The sequence below is a fragment of the Ambystoma mexicanum genome, chromosome 2p (assembly GCF_040938575.1).
Source record: "Ambystoma mexicanum isolate Mex_15411 chromosome 2p, UKY_AmexF1_1, whole genome shotgun sequence".
In the NCBI taxonomy this organism is placed as follows: Eukaryota; Metazoa; Chordata; class Amphibia; order Caudata; family Ambystomatidae; genus Ambystoma; species Ambystoma mexicanum.
This window is the reverse complement of record NC_090923.1, coordinates 288,077,060-288,097,629: the sequence shown is the minus strand read 5'-3', so window position 1 is coordinate 288,097,629 and position 20,570 is coordinate 288,077,060. Positions and strand designations below refer to the sequence as shown.

At 48.2% G+C, this 20,570-nt stretch overlaps 1 protein-coding gene across 1 annotated transcript in view; it reads right to left on the bottom strand.

Annotated features, from left to right (window-relative positions):
• The window catches only part of FBXW12 (F-box and WD repeat domain containing 12), a 549,693-nt gene that overhangs the window by 517,134 nt on the left and 11,989 nt on the right, over positions 1–20,570 (bottom strand). The window contains exon 2 of the mRNA XM_069643567.1: positions 6,014–6,051. Within this exon, the coding sequence (XP_069499668.1) occupies positions 6,014–6,051 (38 nt within the window). The remainder of the gene's footprint in view (positions 1–6,013; positions 6,052–20,570) is intronic.

Sequence of the window (20,570 nt, the reverse complement as noted above, 5' to 3'; positions counted from 1 at the left end):
CAGGATGAAATACGGTTAGGCTTTTAAACATGATCTCAGGATAATGGTTCTGAATAAATGTTTCCGCAGACAGACAGGTAACTGTGTGCAATATGACACAAACGTAAAACGTTTTCACCAAATTCTGAATTTAATTGGAACTTCTGAAGGATATAAATTGCAAAAAGTACTTTGCCAAACTTTGGAAAAATGTCAACCAAACCAGACAGGTCTATTAAAATATCTCCCAGTGATGTTACACTGTCAGATGACATTCAAAAGACGTTGTCATTTTCTGTAGACTTCAGTTGATCATTTGAGTAGCCAAGGAGAAGGACATTGTAATTTGGAACTTTATAAAACAAGAGGATAAACTTAAAGCAAAATAAACTTCCCGTTTTTCCTGAAAACGTGAAAATATAAGTCTTCTCCATAAAATGGAACTGCAGTGGTAACTCCCACCCACCACACAATCACCGTCAATTAAAGAAAAAGCCCCAGCATCCAATACAATTGATGCAAAACACCTGGACGTCAAATGGATGTTCCCCTCTGTAGAACCTGACAGAGACAGACAGGCCAAAGACACAACACAGCAGTACTTTGAGGGTGCAATGGCCTCAAGGGGGCGTATTGGTCCCTGACAAAACCCCAAAATAAATACAATAAATCACAGCAACAGTTCATTACAACCTCAAAAGTCTAGACGAACGTTAGTAGACAATTCCATGCAAAGACCATTAAAAACGATCAACAGAGAAAGCTGAAAATTTGGTGCTTTTTTCACAGCAAAGCCAAAAGGCATGCAGCATACAAGCACAGGAAGTAGGTAATTTGCTACAATTGTTCACCTTGACCACTGCGTCAACCAGGCCAGCATCCGAAATGGCTACAAGAGCCTTGTCCTCAGCTCCGATTGTGAGCCTGCCCTTCAAGAGGACTGATCAGGGCTGGCAGGTACACTCCAGCCATGCATGCTCAACCGGCCCTAACAGATGGAATACCACTATCTCCTGGAACTCCAGAGGCCACTCATACTATGGGGAGGTAGAAGGGCTGGACTTTTTTCCTGGGGGTTTGTGCGCCGATTGGGTTGCAAGAAACTTGGGTCATGGTTCCTCTTGTTTTGATCGGAGGAACACTATTGACAAGCTTGCTAAAAAAGGCATGCAGGGAAGACCCAAGGGTTGGTTGATCCTCAGAGACTCCAATAGATTGGCCATTGACAATCTTGTAGTGGACTGTTTGTTGTCTGGCCTCATCTGGTGGGCCCTGGGAAGTCGACCTTGTGTTTCAATATCTATGATCGCCCAGGACACAGTAAAACTGGTATAATTCTGTAATCTATAGGAAAACTCTGACTCTGTAATACAGACTACTATTCTGTTAATGGGCGATCTCAATGTAAAACTTCACCCTACGTGTTCCAATGAACTCGTAGAACAACTGGGCATCACTTCTGGAGCTCTCAAGCAAACTACCTGTGATGCCAAGGGTCGGCGCTGGGTTCTTGCAAGGTCTTAACCTCTCCATGCTGAAAGCAAGAGTCACTGGAGATAACTGGAGATAACCTGGTGCTTTCACTAAGGTGGCGGAGGGGAGGTTTTCTTCCATAAATTACATATTTGTGTCGTCTACTTGCTTCTAGCAAGCCTTTAGCCTAAAGGTCACTCCTTGTGAAGAAAGTGACTATTACCCTCTAATCCTGCATTGCATCGCTAAAATCCATGAAAACACGAATGACTCCATACGTGTGGTTACCCTGAACCCTGGTGGAAATGGAATGAAATGGTCCCTGCATAAAGCAAACGCTTTTGCCCAGTCCTATGGCACCGTTTTCATTCAGCTGGCAGTCTTTCATATGCAGGCTATCTTGTAGACCCCATGGCAAGTAGAGCTGGAGTTATACTCTAAAAACCGTGGGGTCTCTTTTGGATGGGCTTTGCTGTTTCATATTTGAGATTGGACAGCACTGCTTTCCCCCTAAAACAAAAACCATCAGTAGGTTTTATAAACTGACCGACCAAGGTCTCACTAAACACCAACATATGTTTAACTGGAGGATTCGGGTAAAAAGCGAAGTACTAGATGCATTTCTAAAGCACTCAGGCGCTCCGCCTCGAACCCTGCTAGTCACATTACATGTGATCGAAATAAAAAGGGAGTATAAAGAATGGCTGCGCAAAGTGCCCAGTGCCTCGAACGATGGCAGGAATTTTTTGCCATATGTAATTCCAACAATTCAAGAACATTCAGGGAACTTGCTAATGGTAAGAAGAGGCCAATAGGGGGGCTTCTGTGCAGGCTTGGACCCAATTCATCAATAATTATTTGGGAATTGCATTAAATACTGAACCCTAGCAGGGGTCCCCTCTGCACTTGGCCAGGGAACTTCACCGAACTGGACCTTGTCAGACTCATTCAGGGCAGTAATGGTTCTTGTGCCCAGACCCCAGATGGTTTATCCAACTCCATTTTAAAACTTAATCCGACATTATGGAGTAGGATCTTCTTGCCGGCTTTCAAATACATTTGCCTTACCAACACGATACTTACATTTTATTAAAATAATATTCTAGTGCCTGTTCATAAACGGGACGAGACTAATAATCCTAAGAATTACTGCATCCTGGCAATGCTCGATATGTCTTTGAATTTGTTCACCATACTGCTACTGTGGGATCTTACCGAATGGGCCAGGCAGACCTCCTTTTTACCCTTTAAATCAGACTGTGTTTCTGGAAGACTAATTCAACCTTGGATAATATAATGGTACTGGTCTCGGTGATCTAGGGCGCCTGGAGTATTTGGGGTCAAAACATTTATATGGCCTTCATTGACTTCAGTGCGGCCTTTGACATGATGAATAGGGAACTACTGTGGAAAATGTTACACAAAGGGAGCATGCCCAACGGTCTCCTAATACTACTGTAACAAGCATGACCAGACTGGCCAAGTTACAGATTCCATTTCCAAGTGTGTGGGGCTAAAATAGAGATGTATCCTTGCCCCACTCCTATTTAATCTATATCTGGCGGGCTTGGCCGACCATCTTCAAGGTTCTGATATCTGCCACCTAAACTGGGAGTTGGCAGGACTAAAATAGCCTGGTTAAGCTAGAGGTTGATATTGTACTGCTAGATAAAACTCCACATTGCTTGCAGTGCCTCCTTGATAACCTGGCCACTTCGCTGTAAATCATAATTTTAGGCTTAACATCGCCAAGTCCAAAGTGATTCTGTTCAGGAAATACAGGAAAAGGCAGGGTCCGAACTTATCGTGGAGGTTGAAGGGCTCTGGTGTGGAGCAGGTCAGGGAATACAAATTCCTGATTGATCATCTAACATGGTGCGCCCACCTGGACTCACTGGAAACATTAGTTAACCAGCAGATTAGTGGCATAAAACATTTCGCTGAACAGCATGCTGGATTCTCCACGCAGTCCGTTATTAGGGTATTGAAGGCAAACATCCTTGCCAAATTGACCTACAGAGGGGAAATATGGGCAACACATAGGGTAAAAGAGCTGGACAAAATAGGGGCCCACTGTTTAAGATCACTGTTCAACTTCCCACAAAACCTACCCATTGAGTACCTGAGGCAAGAATGCCATGTCAGCTCATTGGACTTTCTCTTCAGGGGCAAACAAATAAGGTACGACTGGAGATGAATCCATGGTGAAGCGTGCTCCTTGTTTAAGTTACTGTTTTTTGAAGAGACTATTTGGAGTAAAAGATGGATGTTTGACCTAACTAATATTTAGGAAAACAAATAGTTTTTTTGCGGGAATTTCCGAACTCACTGATCCGACATGAATATATGCGCATTAAGTTTAATCTAGTGAACGCTTGGGAGATGCTGGGTTCTAGACAGGGCATTCCAAGGAAAGATCAATGCTGCAGATGTTACAGTGAGCACGTCGTCAAACCATCTATTGACTTCCTACAATGCCTTTCAAGTAATAGACTTGGCGCCCTTAGAGTGTTGTAACGCTCACCTGGTTCCCACGGAGGCGCGGGCGTGGTCTGGACGGCAGTGGCCTCTTCGAAGGATATGTTCAGCACCCGGAAGATGGAGTGGGCTGAGTTCCCAAATCCGGCTTGTCTGGCTCGGATGAATACCCTTCTGTGAGCGAAAAGGAAGGGTTAATACTCTGCGGGTTTTGTGTTGATCTCCCGTTCCCCTTCTCACCCTCCTTGCAACCCTTCTGCAATTCCCTGTGGAGACTCACCTTAGGGATTGAAAAGACGAGCTCTCCATCCTGCTTCTGATGCAGGGGCGCGTTGGGATCCAGTTATGTCACTGGATAGTAAGTTCGAGTTCGCTTGTCTGTTCCGGTAAGTACCGTAAATGTTTATGGCAAGCTTGAGTCTAAACTGTTCCTCTTCTCTTTTGCAGGTAATGGAAGACTCCGGGCTGAGGTTGGTTTCCGTCGAAAACCTGATTTCAGGTGAGTTGTGGTGTAGGCCTACTACTGTCTTTTCCTGTCTCTTTTTCCTTAGGGGCCGGAGTTCGAGAATGCCGAAGATATGGAGCCGGTACGAATCAGAAGCGGAGTCCGACCTGTAAGCTGGTGAGTTTAAAATAGTTCGTTTGCTACGGTTCTTGCATTCACTAATGTGATGTTTGCTTTTTCCCCATAGGGGCCGGGGTGCTGAAATGCCCAAGGAATGGCATCGACCCGAAGGTAAGAAGAATTAGCTTGGCGGGTAAGTGCTTCTTGGTTATTTTCCCCTTCTCACCTTGCTTTCTTCTCTTCGTCTCCCCGTAGGTGCTGGAATGCTGCAGGAGATCCGGATGGGCGTCGCAGAGCCGAAGGCGCCACGTGCAGATAAGAGAAGTGCGCCGAGATGTATGCGACGCGGTGAGTTTTTAAAATGATGTCTTTTTGCAGGAACGTTGGCGCGCTGAATCCGGAATGCAGCTTTAACAGGTAAGGTTTGTTTTCACCTGTTTCTTCTTCCCTTTTCTATCCTTAGGTGTTTCCAGGATGCTGGCAGGCGTGGTCGAGGACTGGAGCAGGAGCAGGCACGGTGAGCGTCCAGCTGCTATGAGCAGAACAACGCGAAGCATGGTTTGCTGTTTGGGCGTGGCTTAAATAGCCTTTCAAGTAGTCCCAGGTATGTATCCTTCCACTGAAGGCATGTATCCTGCCACCAGCCACTCCCGTGTGGTTAAGTAGTTCCCTTTTCATCTGGAAGTTGTAGAATGATCTGCCAGGTAAGGAAATTGCAGCATGGTCTGCCAGGTAAGTTTGCACCAAACACTATTCCTTCCATATCTTGTATGAGCCTGGCGCCGATGGTGCCAGGACTGAGTCCAAAGAGCCCCTATCTGGGGTGGCTGGGACTTCCCTAGTATACATGTTGCCTGCCTCTGAGGGTGCCGGGCCCTGTCTGGCCCCTTGGAGGTAGGCATCATGACAGTGTTCGGCAAAGGTGCTCATGTGGACTTCATTGAGCTTTGGGACACTTTCATGCACAGGGAGGATATCCCAATGATTTTCCATGTTACGTGACTTTGGTTGAACATATATGTACACTTGGAAAGCTGAATTAACCCAACTGGTCGTAGTCTCAGGCTGATAAGCCTTTCCCAGAATACTGATGCTGCTGTAGTTATGCAGAAGATTACTAGTGACTGCATTTCTATCTGTCCTTTTAATTTTGTTTATTTAAGTTCCTTTTTTGGATATTTTGTCTTTTGTACTTTTTTCAGTTGTTGATTGTCATGATGTTATAAAAAGTCTGACTTGCATATAACAAATAACAAATAAATAAAACACTACAATTGTTCAGCTATTATATATGTACGGAGTGATTCCTGAACAAAACGTTAGGAGCTATTTTCTGAAAGAATACAAATGTCACGATTTTTAATGCCGCCCATCCCCCCCACAATCCAAGACAATCTACTGTAAGAAATTAGGTTTATACAGTGCAAAGCGCAGTACCATGGAATCGAATGGAGACCAATTATTGATGGAATATTTAGCAGACCTTTCTCAAATGCTTAAAATATACGGGGCACTCACCTCCACAGTTGAGAGGCGTCTGCAGCTTCATTCCACACCTATTACAAAGAGTGAGAAAAGGACCATAAGTTTACAAGGAAAGCACCATACTGTATCTCTTTCATTTTAACGGATTGATCCACTCAAAACTTCTGAGGATAACCTTTTTTAATAGATAAAACAGCAGAAGCAAACCAGTGGTCGCATTTGTATTACAATACACTATATTATGCTTATTTGTATCGTTCACATAAGGTTGGACTTGAGCACAGAGAAGTATGACAACGGCTGAAGGGCATGTTTAGGTAGTTTACATATTGCAGTCCTTCTTCCATGTTGCACCAACATGATTTACAGGGATCATTTATTGTAGCAGGCGTCGAGATAATCACAAACATGATGTCCTGCCATAGAACAATTTGATGTGTGAAGTATGGCTAAGACCGAATTAAAGAAAAAGGCTACGAGTGGAGGGGGAACTGAACATGCAATGAGGCCAGTAGTATATGGCACACTGTACATCTCTTTTTACATATTTTTATCAAACATATTTACAAGCCAGGGGGAATAAAGTGATTTGAAACACAAAATGTATGGGCACGGGCCAAAATTAAGATAAGAAGAATCCATGTCGCCAAATACCAAAGTAACAAGCAGTGTTATGGGCTGATGAGCAAGGTTACTTACATGGGTGCTGAAGTTGATTGTGTGAATGGAAGGGATTGGGTTAATTTATGAGTGAATTGTGCTGCACATAACATCACCATCGGGATTTTGTAAGGTTTGGACATGAGCACACGGTTGAGTTCTGGGGGCAGAATCGGACAATCCAGAAAGGATAGGTATGAAGGGCGGGACTAGTTCAACAGGAATGATGTAGGATGGACTACAGGACAGTCTACACAGATAGTAAAGTGAAGGTGCGCTGCAAGGATAAAACATGACAAACAGTGCCATTTACAACTTTGATAGTGCCACACAGCAAGCACGCTTTCAGGAAAATCTGTAGTAGCCGCCTCCAAGGAATGTTCAAGGCCAAGGGAACTCTAAAGAAGGGTTTTCATAAAGAAACAAGATATCAATATCTCCGGCAGAGGTTGTTCATCTATTGAGGTGAAGTAGTTATAATAACACAGCATATAGATTCCAAGTCCATGGGATAAGGAGTTGCCTCCAAAATATCTTGGTAGCTGACAGATTCATTGTCTAGGCATAACGCACACGCACGGATGCGGCTAAATCACAAATAGATGCTGCAATGAAAATATTAAACCTGGTCAAATCAGCATGACTCAATCTTTTTTTTAAAAAACAATTTTTATAACAACGAAACAACATAAAAAAAAAAAACCTAGCGGTGCATGTTATACATTATTGATTGTTACATATCTTGTTAAACTATAATTGCTGCCTACCCTTTACCCTCCCCCCTTAACTTGAACCTACTCCATTTCGCCTTCCGCCGTTTCATCCTCTCGGGGTGTTCCCTCTTCCGTACTCTGGGAGGTATCATCCCCGCTTAAGCATGACTGGGTGGATCCAAACAATGTGACACTAAATGCCTCCAGGCCGTCAATGTATCTGCCTCTTCCTCCCCCCTCTACTGGCTGCTTCAGTCCATAACACAGTTTCGGTTTCAGCCCATCTCTTGAGGTCATTCCACCACACCTCTACCTTTGGCCTGTTACATGCTTTCCAGCCCATGGCAGGATTGGCCAATATGTACTGCGCTTGGTCAATATGTAAGCCAGGTCTTTAAGTTTGCTCACATGCTTTAGCTTGCGTGGTCTGGGGACCCCCCTGAAATACATGCCCACACCGATTCCACATCTAGCGTTATCCCCTTTTCTGTCAGGCGGTGGGCCACTTCTTTGCAGAATTTACTAATTTCCGGGCATGCCCAGAACATATGGCTAATTTCCGCATTCACTTCTCCACATTTGGGACATGATTGTAATTCTGTGTTTTTAAATCGGGCTATTCTCTGAGGGGTCATGTATGCTCTACGAGTTACATATAGCTGGATTTGTTGCAACCTTGCATTTCTAGACACCTCCTTATGATACTGTTGAGCACTCTCCCACAGCCCATCATTCGTACATTCCCCCACTTCCTCTTCCCACTCCCATCTTAACTGTGTTACCTCTTTCCCCACCCTGCTCATCAATAGTTCATAAATTCGGGAGACCTCGTGCCCTCCCTCTGTGATGTCATAGATTGTTTCAATGGTTGTATCTGGCAGGTCTTCCAGCACTATTTCAGACCATGTTTCTTTGACTCATCGCACCAGTCTAGTATATTTGATGTATTGCCCTTGGTGTAGGCCTGTTTCCTTTACCAATGCGTCAAACTCCAATATTTTCCCATCTTGCTATGTCTCCCATTGTTGCAATGCCCACCGATTCCCAGTGCATGCGTATTGTTTTCCTCAGTTGCACGTCCCCTTTGGTTAGTGCCAATAGTGACATCTGCAGGGAGCACGGGGTCGGGTTCTTCATGGCCTGGCAAGCTTTCCGCCACATTTGCCATCCCAATTTCAGCATTCTCGGACCCTTCTTTATCTACAATTTGGGCAACCATATCTATTCTTTCAAGAAGAATGGGGAACACTCTGACCTCAGCAGACTGGACTCCGCTGTTGGGTCTTCCGATAGCCATATGGCCACATATTGTAGCTGACTGACCCATCAATATATTTCAAAATTGGGAAGTTTTATGCCTCCTTTGTCATATGTGTTTTGTAGTTTCCACAGGGCTATCCTATTCCTAGTGTTATGCCAGATAAAGCCTCTGCATATGCTCTGGAGTTTAGCAAAAAATAGTTTTGGTATCATATATGGTAGGTTTCCAAAAAAGTGTATCAGCTTTGGTAATCCAACCATTTTCAACAATGCCCCCCTCCCCACCATGGCCAGAGGGAGCTAAGACCAAAATCTCATACTGTTCTCGATATTTGTTATAGCCTTTTCTGTGTTGTGTTTGTGTTCGTCCTCCACTGTGTGGTACATATCTATCCCCAGGTATCGAAAGGATGTGGTCTCCCAGGGTATTTGTAGAATGGGTAATTGCTCCCGCAGGATCCCTTTAAATCTTCCCAGGGGGAATATGCACAATTTTTTATGGTTGACTGCAATACCCGAGAGCAACGCAAATCGCTCCATTACTTCTAGGATGTATTGCAAGTTTTCCTCCGGGTAGCTTAAATATAACAACATATCATCTGCATATTGTTTTAGATGTGGCTCTCCTTTCGTGTGAATCCCCACCCCTTCATACTGTTGTCTGGAGGTATATCGCTAAGGGCTCTAATGCGAGGATATAGAACATCAGGGACCAAGGGCACACCCGTCTGGTACCTCTGCCAAGTTGCCACCTCTCCGAAATAACTGATCCAGTCTTTACTCTGGCTAGTGGTGAGCTATATAATAGTTTAACCCATTTTAGATACTCAGGCCCTATACCATATTCCTGTAAAGCTGCCATTAACCATAACCATTTCACAGAATCGAAGGCCTTCACTGTGTCCAATGAGACTATTGCAACCTCCTGTGCTTCCCCTTCTGTCTGTTCTATGACCCGGTGAAGCCTTCTAAGATTGTCAGATATATTTCTATGTGGGACGTATCCAGTTTGATTAGGATGTATAAGTTTGCTTATAACCTGTCTCAGTCTCCCGGCCAACACAGCCGTGAGTATTTTACTGTCCTGGTTCAGCATGGATAGCAGTCTGTACGATCCGGGCTCCATGTTTGGCTTGTCAGGTTTAAGATTCAGGATGATTGCCGCCTCCCTTAGGGATTCTGGCAGCGTTCCTACTTCGAGAGCTTCATTTAACATAGCCAGTAGTGGGGGGAAGCACTTCTGTCATATATATTGAAGTCCATCCGAGCCCAGGGCCTTGCAAGTGGGCAGTTCCTTGATCACTGCTTCTAGTTCCTCTAGTGTGACAGGGGAGTCCAAGTTTTCTCTCTCTTCAGCACTCAATTTTGGTAGGCCAATGTCCTTCAGTATTTCCACTCTCTCGATGTCTTCCCCTTCGTCTGTATCGCCATACAATAACCTATAAAACTCAAAGAACCCTTCATTCACTCCCTCCTGGGTCTCAAGAACCTGTCCTCCTTCCACTTGTATTGGTCTAATCGTCAGTCTCAGTGTTTCACTTTTGTACAACCATGCTAACAGCCGCCCGGTTTGTCTCCGCCAGCATGCTGCCGCTCTATGTATTTCTTATAATTTGGATTGCATAGCCTCTCCCAGTGTCTTTCGCATGATTGCTGTAAATGGTTTAGGTTATCCGCCGTGTCTAAGGAGTCAACTCCACTGCGCGTAGCTGCCTCAAGATCCTCCTCTGCCTCCTGTAGTTCTTGCAATATTCACCCCCTGCAGTCCTTTGGATGTAGCCATCGCTGCTCCCCTTACCACCACTTTCAATACCTCCCATAGGGTGCCTACAGATTTTATGCTTCCAGTATGGTTTTAAAAATATTCAACAATCTCCATTCTCAGGTCTTCTCTAAACACTGTGGCCCTCATTACGACCCTTGCGGAAATCGGAAAACGATGGCGGAAATGCAATACCGCCATCGAATAGCGCTCGGTGCGACTATGACCCGTCACCGCAAAGTACGAAGCCATTAGCGACACCGTAGTGAACGCCAACGCTAACTGCACCAAGCACGCGCGCGCGCCATGCGAAACCGCAAACACCACCATGGCGCAAGGGTACGCCAATTCCGACCCTAGCGGACATGTACCTAAGGCCATCAGGCATGGCGTAATGTACCATTCCGCCATGGTGAGAAGTACGGCATCGCGAATCAACCGTAAACGGCCCCACTGAGTGCCTGTACACCGCTCCCTGCCCACAAAGTACAACTCCCCGTAGGTGCAATGAAGTCACAATGCAACCATTGAAATGTACAAGTCACCCATGCATGCCAACGAACAAAAGAAACACAAGAGGGGCCAATGGGAGCTGCAGGGCACAGATGGCACGAATACAGAAGCCATCCCAATGGACATGACCACAGTCCCCCACCAAGAAACGCACGCAAACACAGGCACCTGTGACCAGCAATATTCCGAGAATCACATCATTCCACCAGTCCACCTGGCTGACCGGCATCTGCTACACAAAACCCAATCCCCCGCCCCTGAGCATGACAACATTCAAACTGTCATATTGGCAGCCCCCATCCCTGACCTCACGGGCTTAGTAGTCAAACGCGCCCAGTACAGTACCACGCAACTAAACTCCGAAGCTGGAACCCAATGCAGATCTCCTCACAATACATCGCCCCCCAAATAGGCATATGCCACATCACTTGCAAAGAAAAACGCTACACGGGCCAAATCAGAATAGAAATTTAATGCACATCAAAGTCACCAAGCCCATACAGCCATCAGGCCATGAACTCCAAAACACTAATCACCATTGTGGGCTGCATCCGCAAGAAATGACCAGCCACTACTTGTGTGTCGCCCTGTTCCCCCATGGTACACAGAGCCACATTCACGTACGAAAAGGCAACATGGAAGCGCACAGAACCGCAGGGCCGTCCCAATGGGGAGGCACTAGTCCAGCTGAAAGGCCGAAATGTTGCTCCGAGCCACCAGTACTGCGTAAGGGCATGTGGGCCATTGGCGATCGTCCCATAAGATCGTAATGCTGCTCCACTGATTAACACGAAGCAGCAGGTGTCGGGAGTAAAACCCATCTGCAGGAGTGGCATACAGATGGCAGTGGCAAAAGGGGAGGAGATACCTGTCAACCAAAAGAAAAGAAAAAGAACAGAATGGCCATCAGAACTACATTCCAACAACTCACTCCAATGATCACACCAAATCCACAGCCATATGCATGCTAGCCCACTCCAAAGGATCATCACCACCCCAAAACCACTTGCGACTCATAACCATCTATATCGAGGTGCAAACACCATCACAAACGAGTGTACCTGTGCATGCGTCTGTCAAAACAGAATCCATCAGATGGGAATGTTAACGTGCATGGACACAAGTGTCTGAGGGCGCGTCGAGACAGGGAGGGCCCAACAAGGCCAGATAGACGATGGTCCCACTATGGCAGCCCTGCATCACATAGCGTAGGGGAGGCGGATAGATCCCAAGAAGCCCTGTACATGGCAAACTCTGTATCAAATCACCTGCCCATGCATCCATTCATCATTCCCTCATCCCGGGATCAAAACGCCTGAATAATTACTCACATAACATTAGAAACATCCATTGAGTCTGTGCGTTATGCAGCCTGCAAAATCCACAGTGCCCCAGCCCGTAAATCCAGTGTTGTGAAGTAACATGCATCTGGGAACGGCCGGCCTCATCGCCCACGTAGCTATTGCGCATCCCAAACTATTCATATCAATCATTGCTTCCTCGCCATGGGCCCTGTCTCAAGGACATTGAACAATAGAACGTTATATTTGCAGTCAGACCTGTGGGCATCTCCTCGCCGCTAGCTGGAAACCGAAAGCGCCGCCCTTCGAATTCCTCATTTGCAACATCACGTCGAAAAGGCATCTGTGGCCGTTTGAAATCACTAATTATTCCATCGAGCGCGGCTGTGTGTGAAAATGGCAACTGCCTTCACCCACAAATGGGACGCCCCGCCCGTCGGTGCAACTCGGTACAGTGATGCATGAGGGCCCACCGTTACTCGAGTACTACGTTCCACTGACCCTTCACAAGTCTGTTCGCGACTGCACAGATAGTATGTGAAACAATGGGACCACAGCAGAATGAACATATCAACCAATCTTACACGGCCATCGGGTACAAATACATGATTGCAATAGCAAGATGCCATTCCCCGAATTGCAGCGTTGTGCGCGGGACGTGCTCGGCCAAAGGGGAGAGCAGTTTGCACAGGTGGAATGAATCACCACAGGTGGAGGCCATACAGCCTGAAAACACATAAATTGCACAGCCAGTCTCCTCCCACAACCACACCGAAATGCTACCGGCAGGACTCGCGATGTTGGCCCTGGGGGACCTGATAGCACTGCAAGTACTCCAACTCCAAGAAGAAGACGAACACCAACTACAACCAGCCGCACGGAGGAGACGCAGGAGGAGGAGGAGGCCAAGGCAGGGCCAGCAAGGCCCACCAGCACAGCCACTACCACCACGCAGGCAGCCCGCAATCCCACGCCTCCGAGCACATCCGTTCAACCTCACTGATGAGCAGATCCACACCCTCTACCGTCTAGACCGGGACACCATAGCCGCCATTGTGGACATGACACAGGCTGACCTTGTCAGCATGATAGATAGCCCAACCGCCATCCCACCCCTACTGAAGGTGGTGTCTGTACTCCACTTCCTGGCCACAGGCACCTACCAGCACACAGTCGGACAGTTGCATGGCATTTCTCAGCCACTGTTCTCACGGACACTATTTCAAGTGCTCGATGCCCTCCTGCAGCACGCAGACGACTACATCTCTCTACCACGCTCGGAACAGGAAATTACCAACACAAAAGTGGGATTCCATGCACTTGCCGGCATACCGGGTTGCATTGGTGCCATCGACTGCACCCATGTGGAATTGGTCGTCCCACATGCCATGGAGGCCCAGTACCGCAACCGAAAACAATTTCATTCCCTGAATGTACAAATGGTGTGTGACTCCAACAGGATCATTACACATTGTTGTGCCCGATTCCCTGGATCAACCCATGATTCTATGGTCTTGAGGAACTCTACAATACCACGCTACATGGAGCGACACGCAGGGAACAGATCCTGGCTACTCGGTGAGTCTCATTATATGCATGATTATGTGGGGTATGTGATTTGGCAATGACCTGGCAGGAAGGGGGGGGGGGGGGGGTGTGCGTACGTAGCAATGGCATTCCACATCATACGTTTCTCGTCCACATACAGGTGATGCTGGATATCCACTGAAGAGATGGCTCCTCACACCAGTCCGGAACCCACGGGACCAGCATGAGGAGGACTACAACCATGCCCACTCACGTACCCGTGTAGTCATTGAACAGGCATTCGGCCTACTGAAGACTCGTTTCCGCTGCCTCAGCAGGTCTGGCGGGGCACTCCTGTACCGCCATGAGAAGGTTGCAAAGATGGTCATGGCATGTGTCATGCTCCACAACATGTGCGTACGTAGAAATGTGCCCATGCCCCCTGACGCAGAACTGCAAGCACCTGATGATGGTCATGATGAGGGTGGGGATGTGGCAGCACCTCATGGAGTCTGCGAGGCACCGGAGGGCCGTGACATTCGTCAGCATCTCATTGATGTATGCTTCTAGCACTCACGCCTGGTGGCTGATACATGGACACGGGACTCGTGGCACTGTGTGTGTCTGGGACATGCACAATATGGACTGTACGCCTATGATGGCCTAGTACACAAAGATCAATGTCCACACATCTCATTGGTTGATCGTGCACTTTTTATGGCATATGTGATGTCATGTTGAACACCCTATCGACCCGCCACCCAAGTGAGCCCAACACACCCCCTCCACCCTCCTACCTCCCCCCCGAACACCAGTGTCCAAAGATGCTCATTGTCAGTGGGCTGTCGCTATTGCAGGCCCCCTCTGCGGGTATCAGGGGCACCCCTGCCTGTGGAGCGCAGGTTCCTTCCAGATCTACGTTGGGGGCTGCCCTGGACGGAACTTGCAACGGATGATGTGTCTGCCTGCTCACGTCCATGCATGTCCCTAAGGGTTTGCGAGAGCTCAGTGAGCACACGGCGCACTGCGGCAAGTTCGGCACATACGTCTTTGGACGTCGCATGCAGTTCCCCCCTCAGGCTCTCGGTGCTTCTCTCCATTTGGACTCTCAGGCTCTCGGTGCTACTCTCCATTTGGACTCTCAGGCTCTCGGTGCTACTCTCCATTTGTGCCCTTAGCGTCTCTGTACCTCTCTCCATTTCTGCCCTAAGTGTCTCAGTTGATGTTTCTATGTCTGCCTTAGTGCCCCCACATTCATCGGCATGGTCCTTGAGGAGTGTGGCCAGTTGCTGCTGTTGTACGATTAACTTGTCGAGGGACTGTTGCCTCTGCTGGGCCATGGCCATTTGCGGGGGTGTCACAGAGGGGCTGTTGTCCTCATGTTGCCTTGCCACAGGGCTTGTGGGGGATGGCCAGTCGTCGTCTTGTGGCTGCCCCTGCGTGGTATCCTCATGTTGTACGGGATGGGACAGACAGGGGGGATTGGGACAGGTCATGGATGGATCTGACTTCGACATCCCCGTTTTCTGTGTCCGAGCATGCTGCCATCAATGGGGTGTCACCTATGGTGCTGCTGCCACCAGAGGCAGTGCCTTCTGTGGCATCCATTGGGGGGACCTGTGGTGGTGGTGGTGTTGTGGGCATGCTGGCTGCTGGGGTGCCTGTTGATGTTCCCTCCTCTGTGCTGCCACCTGATTTGTGCTGCTGCCGTGTCTTGATGCGTGCAGCTGAGGTGGAGGGTCTCTGGCCGTTGGTCTTGGCCCTCTTTGCAGGTGTGCTGGTAGGGGTATCCTGTAGCTCGTCGTTTGGATCGGACCCTGTGGTGGAGTAAAGGAGGGCGAGGGTTATTGATGGGTCTGTGGGAATTGGAATGGCATTGTATCACATGCCTTGGGGTGGTACCTGAGGGTGATTTGGGTCGGGGCCTTGGAGGTGCTTTAATTTGTGTGTGGAGTGAGGGTGCAGTTGTTTGGCAGCCTGCAGTTAGGGTGTGCCTGCTGCACGTGTAGTGCGTGTATTAGGGGTTTTTAATTATTTATGTATTTATTGTGGGTTTTAACGTGCGCTATCAGGCCGATGTGTGTGGACGTTCTCCTGGACATGTGTTTCTGTTGCACTATGTGGACGCATGGTACTTCACATGGATGGACTGTGTGGATTTGGCATTGTTTTATCTGGCCCACCTACCTGAATCTTCGGATGTCTGCACTCCTTTCTCCATCCCTCCGACTCCCTCTATGCTCTCCATTCCGATGGTGGAGGCACAGATTTCTTCCCAGGGGGTCAACTTGATGGGTGATTCAGGACCTCCCCCGGTGGCTGTGGCAATGTTGCGGTTGGCAGAGAGTATGCTGCGGACGCGTATCCGCAGGTCGTCCCATCGCTTGCGGCATTGCTGTGGGGTGCGGGGTGTGGTCCCCACCGCACTTACCCACTGTGCCACCAGAGCCCATATGGTCTTCTTGTTTGCAAGTGCCGTTCTGGTCATTTGCGTGGAGAAGACGACGGCAGCATTCTCCTGGAGGGTCTCTGTTAGCACGGTGAGTTCCTCACGGGAGAAGTGGACCTGCCGCTTGCGGTCGCACGCTTTCTTCGCTACTTTTCCCATTTTTCTTGGTTTCGCTAGGGTGGGTGACGGGTTGGGGTGTGTTTCAGGGTAGTGATTTTAGTGGTTGTGTGGTTTTAGTGGTTTTATAGGTGTACGGCGGGATGTTTCCCGTTCCGGGCCCATGTTTTTACTTCCGTTTCCGTATATTTCCGGTCACCGTACTTTCCGGTAGGCGCACACTGCGGTGACCGCTAAGAGGGGTGGCGGTATTGCACCTAGGGCGCCGTACGGCGGCGGTGTGGGCCGTTTTGGGGTCATTTCCGCCATCGCAGACTTTGCACTTCCGCCGTGGCGTGGTGCTCGTGCCCGATGGGTCGGAATGGGCCGCACTTTGCTCCTTCGTGCAATGGCGGAAACGCTATTTACGCTGTGGCGCTCCGGTCAGTCACTTTCCGCCAGGGTCGTAATGAGGGCCTGTGTCTTTTAATACTTCAGTTGTCAGCCGCCACTTCTAGCTCTGGGGGCTTGATTTTGCCATGTTAAGACCAATGGTGAGGGGTCTGAAAGGATTCTCGCTCTATATTCCGTCTGTACTATCTCTCCTATCATTTCCGGGGAGGCAAACATGTAATCTAACCGTGTATACAAATTATGTGGGGCTGAGTAGTGCGAGTAATGTCTATCATCTGGGTGGTGTAACTTCCACATGTCTTCTAGCTTAAAGTCTTTCAACAACAAGGTCCTGGCTGCCGAGGTGGGTTTGTCCAATTTCCCATCTGACCTGTCCATCCTGGGATTTAGCGTACAGTAAAATCACCTCCCCCTATAACCGCGAGCCCCCCCCTTCCCAAGTATGGGGTTATTTTGTTGTATAGGGTCTTGAAGTAGGCCACGGTATCTTGATTCGGGGCGTATGTGTTAATGCACACATCTCTGTTTTCTATTAGTCCTCGTACCATCACCATCCTCCCATCTGGCTCCACCACAGATTGTAGCAGCTGAAAAGGGACGTGTGGTGCCACCCAGGTGATTACCCCTCTAGCATATGCAGAGTATGCTGCTCCCACTTTGGTCCCTTTCCATTTCTTCCCAATCACCTCTTGTTTGTCTTTTATAAGATGGGTTTCTTGTAATAAAGCAATATCTATTTTCTGCCTCCTCAGGTACATCATAATTGTGTTTCTTTTGAGATAACTATTTAGTCCCCTGGCATTCGAGGTAACTATCTTGAGGTCCCCATCATTATCTGTATCCAGTTCCGTTCTTCTCCCTTTTTCTCCTCTGTATCATGCACTTCGGCGCATGGATGTAAGCTCATTCATTTATTAAAACCACAGCACACCCTCCAACTCCCTTCCCACCCTCTACCCTTCCCGTTCCCAAACATTGCCCAGCTCTATCCCTGGATCTCAGGCCTTCCTGTATTTAGTACCTATTCGGAGGTGCAGATACTAGGGACACAGCAGGGGGGTCACCACACTACCGGCAACCCAGCTATCCTATAGGGGTATAAGAGTAAGTTTGTGTCTCCTGTTATTATGCTGCATTATGTTATGCACATTCAATATTCCATGCTCAGCCCGTAGCCCATTACTTCCAAGTCTACCCTGCCCTATCTTATATTCAAGACCAATGTCACAGTTTATACAGCACCTCAGCTTCGGGATCACGCCTCACTTATCCGTTCCGTCCTCTTTCTGGCCGTCTGCTCCCGAGGGGCAATTTTGGGCATCCAACCACTCCGTTGCATCTTCCGGGGTCTCAAAGAACAGGGCATTGTTTTTATGAAACACTTTCAGTTTCGCCGGGCACATCAACATATATATAACCTGCTTCATGCAGTCTCTTCTTCACGGTCCCATAGTTCAATCGCCGTCCCTGCACCAGAAGTGTGTAGTCTGGATATGCCGTGATGGACGCTGATGCTCTTTGTATTGTGCCTCCTTCCCGAAAGTGTTCCGGGATCTTCTCTCTGTCTCGGTAATTCAGTATCTTGGCAATTATTGGCCTCGGGGGGGCCCAGAGGGTGGGTCTCCTTGTGAGGGCTCTGTGTGCGCTCTCCACCGCGAACCCTTGGGTGAGCGCCCCTCCTCCTATTTCCTGAAGCAACATGGTCTCAACGTAGTCCGTTGGGTTAGGGCCTTCCTCGCCCTCCGGAAGACCCACTGTGCGTATATTGTTTCTCCTTTGGCTTCCTCTGCTCCGTTCTCTAGGTTGCTTACTTGCTGTTTCAGTACATGAATTTCCGAGGCATGGGATGCGCAAGCTGCCGTATTTGTGGTCACTTCTTTCTCCAGCTCGTCTGTGCGCTCCGCTATTGTTCGTACGTCTTGTCCGAGTAGGTTGACCTCCTCCTGCACTGCACCCACTTTAAGCTCCAGCGCTGCCTCGAGTTCGGCTGTGGTTGCCTCCAGTTTGGTTTACCATGTCGCCTTCAGGTCCGCAATCGCGTCCAGGATCTGCTGATCATTGCGCATTGAGGTTGTGTCTATTTGTGGGTTCCTGTCTTTATTCCTGGCCCCGTCCATTGGCTACGGGGTCCTCGTAAATTCCTCCAGTGTAGATTGCTTCCCTTTGGTCTTGGGAAGTTTAGAGGCCATCCCGTTACCTTAGTTTGTTCCAGTTCTAGATGGCTGGGGTCCAATTTCTGTCAAGTGCACAGTGGAGCCCCGCCGGTCTCATGAACTATAGACTCAGACCGGGAGGGTTACGATGTACTTCTCCATATTGTGGGCGCTCTGATGCTGTGATTAAGCCATGCCTCACTCCGGCGCCACTTCTACTGCTGCCCTTTGTGGCGTTTCACTCCCCTTCACCACCACTATTGTGTGTACAAGCTATTGCAGTTGTACTCACATACTTCTTAACTGTTAGGGCTTAATGTGTGCCCCCCTTCCACTGTAGCTTTCCTGCAGTGTTATTCCCCAGCCTGGTGTTCCCTTATGGTCCCAGTGTGCTAACGTATCTTGCACCCTACCCCATCATGCGGGTGTCAGGTCTGGGTATTTATTGGGTCCTTTTCAGATTCGGGTAGCCCCTCCGTTAGGTCAGCTTCTCACTAATGTCCAGCCGGCTCCATTTGCTGGGGTCCAGAACTGTCAGGGAGCCCTGAAGGCAGGCCTTGCCTATTGTTGTATCTGATTGCTTTCTTAGGGCTGCCGATGGGGCTGCCCAGCTAGCGTTGGCTACCACTCTCTGGGAGCACCCGTAGTGCTTCTGTTACTGGGTTGATGTCCTCTGTGAGAGCCCCTTCGTTGAACACTCTCTCTTCTCTGCGCCGTCACCTCAGGTCCGCTGTCTCAATCTCATGTGTCGCTTCACACTGTAAGGCCAGCCGTATCCGCGCCCTTCAGGGTCCTCTGTATTGTAGCCTTGTCAGTTTCTCCTCCATTCCGGGCTACAGCTGTTGCTCGCATTACTGTCACTGCTGTCCAACTGTGGCAACAATGTATCAGAGCGTCGGATTACCCACGCTGATCGTTCCACTTCATTAAGTGCTCAAGCGGCGCTACCCAGCTCCAGTCTCAGTGACGGCTGGAACGCACGACTCATAACACTAGTTATTCATAATGTGTCGAGGCAGGATGTGGCGTCTATTGAAGCAAGACAGGGGAAGATGGAACTTGACAATTGAGTAAGGACAATCCTCTTTGAAACTCAGAGACATTATGACGGAGACAACATGGGTTGTTTTATTTAATTAGGAACTAAAAGCAACACGCTTGGCCTTCTCCCCCCATCCGCATCCATAATTCTTTATACCCCAGCAGTTCAAGGACAGTGTCCCTGCATGTTAACCAATAAGCATGTGTCCTTTTCACTGCAGAAGTCATTTGGAGTTTACCAATACTATTCAAGCATGATGAGGTCCTACATTCTATGAGATGTTTTATGGGTGGGGATCTTAGATAAAGAGTTATCCAATTATTATTGTGGGACATATAGAATGATATATGTAGCTTTGCAGAGGGAACCAATGACCAGGAGCGATAGATTTTCCTAACTCAGTGATCATGAGGACATCAGAATGACTATGTAAACTGCTGTTTCCTGTTGAAATGCTCCACACGAACACTGCCTATAGGATTAGATTGATAGCAGAGGGGGCAATGACAAAAGCTACATTTACAGAATTGGGATTGAAACAAGGCTGTAACTTGGCTGCCACCTTGGTCAACCTTTACTTATCGGATTTGGAATAAATGTGTTATGATGCAAGGGTATTTCCAGCACGCTTGGGAACTTTGAGGCTTCACTCTTTGGCATTTGCTGAGGATATAATCCTATTTGATCTCACTTCAGCAGG